This window comes from Nicotiana attenuata, chromosome 7 (genome assembly GCF_001879085.1).
Source record: "Nicotiana attenuata strain UT chromosome 7, NIATTr2, whole genome shotgun sequence".
NCBI classification, from domain to species: domain Eukaryota; kingdom Viridiplantae; phylum Streptophyta; class Magnoliopsida; order Solanales; family Solanaceae; genus Nicotiana; species Nicotiana attenuata.
This window is the reverse complement of record NC_031995.1, coordinates 36,194,876-36,201,087: the sequence shown is the minus strand read 5'-3', so window position 1 is coordinate 36,201,087 and position 6,212 is coordinate 36,194,876. Positions and strand designations below refer to the sequence as shown.

The following is a 6,212-nucleotide window of genomic DNA, read 5'->3' as shown; positions in this document are numbered from 1 at the left end:
TGATGAGAAATAATTGATTCCTAATATAAAGGGATACTCATTTAATTCCTAAAGTGTATCAATTGGTGAATTTGTATATATGTAGTAATTAAATTGAATCTTGTGTAGGGAGGGTAATAAAGTTTTTAATAGTATATAAATATGTAAAAATTCAAATATCTTTCCTTTTCAGTTGGGGCCTAAAGCTTGGGCTTCAATGGCTTTACCCAAAAGCAGGCCCTGGCCCCAACACAGAGGCTACCATTATTAACGTCAACAAAAGAAAGTCTCGCTTTCAAGGGTATTAAAGTCATTGCATATATTATGTTATCTAATTCTAAAATCATCAAAGATTCCTTGAATTATCTGCAAGTGAACACGTTACAGGCAGCAACAGTCAACACCATTTCTGTGCCGCTGTTTGTTGTCTCTTCGGCTGGCAGCAACGCCGCTTGAGTCTCTTTGATTCTCAAATATCTTTCGTTTCACTCTTTCATCTATGTTACGACTTTAAAACAGCACTTTTTTCCTGAAGCAACATCTTATTCAGTTTCCACTACTCCCATTTGGTTGACGAGAAATTGTAAATAGAATAGAAGCAACTGAATTCTAGTTCAACCGTTCATCATCCCGTTCTTTGAGCAGTTACTTTCCTATTTCTGGTGTTTTTTCAAGCGGAGATTACAGCTGATATATGGCTACTATTAATGAGATTGCATGTTTTACCTACCTCGGGATAACTAACGCTGTTTCTCCTAGACGACGTCGTTTGGTTGTTCCTCAGACTTTGTTGAAATTGAGGACTCAATCATGTTCAAAGGTTCTGGGTGCAGATTGTAGTCAGAACCCTAGTTTTGTTACTCCGAGGAGGAATAAAATCTGGCAATTTAGATTGTATAATTCTGTTGAATTGGATAGGTTTGTGACGAGCGACAATGAGAATGAGATGAGTGAAGGTTTTTTCGAGGCAATTGAGGAATTAGAACGAATGACAAGAGAACCGTCAGATGTTCTTGAGGAAATGAATGAGAGGTTATCTGATAGAGAGTTGCAGTTGGTGTTGGTGTACTTTGCGCAAGAAGGGAGGGACTCATGGTGTGCTTTGGAGGTGTTTGAGTGGCTAAGGAAAGAGAATAGGGTCGATAAGGAGACAATGGAGCTGATGGTTTCAATAATGTGTGGATGGGTGCAGAAGTTGATTGGGGCGAAGAGTGAAGCCGGGGATGTAGTGGACTTGCTGGTGGATATGGACTGTGTAGGGTTGAACCCCAAATTTAGTATGGTCGAGAAGGTTATTTCTTTGTATTGGGACGCAGGTGAGAGGGAGGGAGCTGTGTCTTTTGTGAAGGAAGTCTTGAGGAGGCAGATTGCTTACTCAGATGGCAATGGAGATGGGCATAAGGCTGGTCCCACTGGTTATCTTGCCTGGAAAATGATGGTAATTCTTATATACTCATTGAATTTAATGCTAAGTACTTGTTAGCAGTAAATATTTGGTGTATTTCTCCCACTAAAAAGGTGATGTCATATAGTCCTGGCTTTGACTCTTGATTAAAAGAAAAAAGAGTCCTGCCTTTGACTATCTTGTAAGTATTCTTTTCAAGTCCTTCAGTTTGGTCATGTTAATGTCATGCTGTCTTATGCTTAGTGACAAATACTTATCTCCAGTTACTATCAATTCCAGCTTAGGATTTCTCTTCCTAGCTGTAGATGGTATTGGAATGAAAAAAATAACCCCCATGATATTAGTAGGATAGCTTCGTATGTATTCTGTCATTGTGCATCCTTATTGTGAGAAACATGTGTGCCTTGTTGTGCCACTTGAAATAAGATTACTTGTGGAATGTTTGCTGGCAAAAATTTTGAGTCACCCTGGATAGGTTGTGGCAACCAAATTCATGAATTATGATTTCCAAATAAAGTTTGACGATTAATGTTGACGAAGGGACTCTACTTCTTTGCTACGGGATCATGGGTCACTTCGCTGGAAGTCCAGTAACAGCCTATGGCCACTGGTAGTTGAACCCAATAGGAGATTTACTGTGAAGCTTGCCTTACACAAATTTCACATCGAAATGGGAAGAGAAAGTTAGTACCATATAAAGGCGAGTGCATGGTTCTAATTGTTGAAGCGCTTTTTGGGTTAAAGCTTAAGAGAACAAAGTCGTGAGGCAGTGAGGCATAATTGTTGGGCTAGAGTGGACAATATTTAAGCATTTAAGCTAGACCATGACAAGTGGTATCATTGCCGGTACCTCCTCTAATATGGTGGTGGGGAAAACTCAGCACAACGTTGAGTCCCTTATGAGTGTAACATCTACGAAGTGCTGGCGGTTGAACTCTCCGTCAAGCTTGCCTTAGGCAAATTCCACGTCAAACTGGGAGGAAAAGTTGGGGACCATGTAACAGCAAGTACAAGAACCCAACCGTTAAGGCGCTTTTTGGGTTAAAGCTCAAAGAGCAAAAAGCATGAGGCCCCAAAGGTTGGGCTAGGCTTTGTAGTTGGGCCTGAGCTGTGATATGTAATAGGTCCTAATGCTGAAAGATCAAGATTGTTGCACTAGGGCAAGTGTGGGTTGTATTTAGGAACTAGGTTCCAAGAATTTAAAACAAAAGAATATAACAGAAGATGTAAATGCTTGTAGTGATAAAAAATGACTACAATTGTTTGGAGTTAACGAGATCTTGATAAAGAAATTGAAAAGAAATGAATTAATTGACAGGTTATTGTTGTATATGTGTTATTAATGGATGATAGATGAAGGATGTTGTATGATCTCCAACATATTCATATATACAAAAGGTTGCGGCGTTTATGGGTCCGTGCCACCTTCATGTTGTGATCTGATTGTAACAGTTCTACGCTTGCTTGGTTTTCTCCTCTTTATACCTTAGCTTTCTTATTCTCATATTCGGTTGACATATTCGCTTGCTCTGATCTTGTATGAAAAGGCAGTTACCTGTCCAATCAATGTGAGATGAACAACCCTCTACCGGTGGGTCAGATACGATAATCCGTTTTACCCATTTTCTGAGATGGATGTTGGGCTTAGTCCATATAGCCAACTTGCTATAAATGATGTTGAACCCCAAGTCTTCTTTTGGGCAATATTGGGCCAGTTCATTCTCCATCAAAATATATGCCTATATGGGTTTTCGTTAAGGGTGATAAACGGGTGGGCCGGGCCGGGCCGGTCCGGGTTGGGAAAAAATGAAACCGCCGTTTTCCCAACCAGGCCGGTTATGGGTTAATCTTAACCGGGCTTAACGGGTCCGGGTCCATCCGGATAAAAAATGAACCGTAAGGGTTACAGGTCCAAGGGGCCGGGCCGGGCCGGGCCGGGTTAGTGTTAATTTTTTTTTATATTTTTTGTATTTTTTATAACTATTGTAATTTATATGAATATGAAGTAAAAATATAAAGAATACAATGAAGATGGAAAAAAAATTGCATTATAATTTGCAAGTGCTTTTTTTATTTCAAACTTACAAATTGAAGTTTGCATTTAACAACAAGTAAATTAACAAAAAAAGAGTGAAACTAAATTTTCATTGCATAATAATGCTTCAAAATTAATCTAACAAACTAAAACATTAAGCATAAATACGTCAAATAATTTTAAAATAACACAAATTGTCTCAAATCAACTTAAATACGAATTTCTGGAGGACTCTCAAGACAACTTTTCATATGCCTCCTTAAACAACTTGTGCCCACCCACTTTAGACGAAGATTTAAAACTAGACCACCGTTCTTGCACTTTACTTTGTGAACTTCTTCATTTTCTTCTACCACCTCAAAGTGTTCCCAAACATATGAGTGCACTCTAGAAGTACGGGGCATGATTTGACTTGAATTGAGGATATGAGTTTGAGAAATGAGAGATGAGTGAAGAAATGAAGAAGGGGGGGTGTATTTATAGTTTTTCAAAGGGCTAAATTAGTAATTACAAAAAGTATTATTTTATAAAAATTTTTTTCGAAAAAAGGGCTATTTGTGCAATAATAACATTAGGCAACGGCCATTAGGTAGCTGACCGTTGCCAGCGTTCTTCAACCTTTTAAAAAAAAAAATTGAAATCTAGCCATTAAACCGGGCCGGGCCGGTTAATCGGTTTTACAGGGATTTTGGTTGACCGGGTTTGACCGGTCCGGTTGACCAGAATGAAAGTGAACGGACCAACCCCCCAAACCCCAGTAACCCAGCCCACCCGGCCCCCCAAGTACCGGTCCGAGCCGGTTCGGCTTTCAACCGGTCTGGTCCCGGGTCAACCCGGCCCGTTTGACACCTCTAGTTTTCGTCCATAAGTCTCAAGGGAGCATGAAGCAAGTAGGACCAATGATATCCAAAGATATGGGGTACGTTCGTCGAATTCAATGCCAGGTACTATTGTACTAGTAGTGCGGGAAGGGCTTCAAATGAAAATTGTGCAAACTCATCTAAAAAAAGCTCAAGGAGACTCGATCGGTGCGTTTTCAAGAACCAAATATGGATGTGTTACCTAAGCTTAATGTTCACTCACAGAATGCTGTAGTAAAGGAGTATCAAAACCTAGGGAATTATCCATAATGTCCTCCGATACAACAAGAATGTGGGACTCTATGGATGAAATTTTGAAAGTGAGCTTGCATAGGTGCTCTATGAAAAAATAAGTACATGTTTAATGATGTTGTTCTTGTGTTATGTGTTTTTGATTGGTGTGCTTTTCAGAACATATGTGCCCCTGATCTAGAATCGGGGAAGGATCCATTGATGTGCTTTTTAGAACATATGTGCCCGGATTTCTTGATCCAATCTATCTTGATAGTAAGAACCATGCATTGTTTTGTTATTCATGTCATAATTTGAACTTCTCCTTGTACTGTGTCAAGGCAAAACTATCCCCAACAAAAAGCTATGGAAGATCAAATCATGAATGCTTAGTATGTATTTAATAATCTTTAGACAGAATAAACTACAATTATTTCACCAATTATTATGAGCCATACAAGCTGTATCCTTAAACTTACTTAAAACATTTATTTTTATCACAAAAATGATGCATGCTACATATTAATTTTGTTCATTCGAAGAACTTATGAAAATAAAAATAGTAGATGGTCGGTTGATTATTTTTGTACCAAATTAATTTTTTGGCTTTGATACGGTCTAAACCAAATAAAAAACCCCTCAAAACCTTAAACCCTAAATACTTTTTCGGTCAAAAATAGATAGGCCTCCCTGACACTCTTGTCAATACCACATGCAATGTAGCTGGCAATACCGTGAATGAATGAAAATCTACCAAAAATTTGAAATCCAAGACCATAGAGAGCGATGCTTAATTTGCCAATTTTCTAAATATTTTTTTATAGCACTCAATCCAATTCTTCTTAGCTACTCCTCCTTTTCTATTTAGATAATTGATGAAATAAGAGGGATCTCCAACTGAATAGTGTTTGGGGTTTGAGGTTTCTTCTTCTTTTTTTTTTTGGGGGGGGGGGGGGGGGGGGATTTTGATATTACCTAGTCAACTTGGTATCAGAGCCAAAAAATCAAATTTGGTAGCAAAAATATTCAACTGTGTCGCCTATTGCTTTTCTATCCATAAGTTCTTAGGATGAACTAAACTAATATGCAACATGCGTCATTTTTTGTGATAAAAATAAATATCCCAAGTAAGTTGTATGGATACAACTTGTATGGCTCAAACAATTGGTGAAGCAATAGTTTATTTTGTCTAAAGACTAATAAATCCATAATAAAGACTTATTATTTGATTTGTTGTTACTGTTTGCTATGGATATAGTTTTGTCTTGCCATAGTATAAGGAAAATTTCAAATAATATGATGCGAATAATGAGATGATGTATAATTTTTACTACCAAGATAGACTGGATCAAGAAATCAATGCACATATGTTTAGAAAAGCATACAAATTGGATCCTTCCCTCGATTCTATGATCAAAGGCACAAATGTTCAAAAAAGCACATTAATCAAAAACACATAACAAGAAAACAAAGTCATTAAACATGGACTTATTTTATATTATATGTATAATATGTGTTATATATGGGTCTTGCTAATGTACTATTTGTAGTAGGTTAGCAACTTAGCTCTGCATCCACTTTTTGGATTTTCCAAAATATCCTTACTCTTTCATTAACCGTTGGGACTTTTTATTCTTTTTAACAGAAAATTAGACCCAAAGCAGCCCTTTCCTTATCTTCTCTCTCTTCGACCCCCCCCCCC

General features: G+C 37.9%; 1 protein-coding gene across 1 annotated transcript in view; it reads left to right on the top strand.

Moving 5' to 3' along the window:
• Positions 332 to 6,212, top strand: part of LOC109228932 (pentatricopeptide repeat-containing protein At2g30100, chloroplastic) — a 12,719-nt gene continuing 6,838 nt past the window's right edge. Inside the window, exon 1 of the mRNA XM_019394196.1 lies at positions 332 to 1,417. Coding sequence (XP_019249741.1) covers positions 674 to 1,417 — 744 coding nt within the window. The 5' untranslated portion in view covers positions 332 to 673. The remainder of the gene's footprint in view (positions 1,418 to 6,212) is intronic.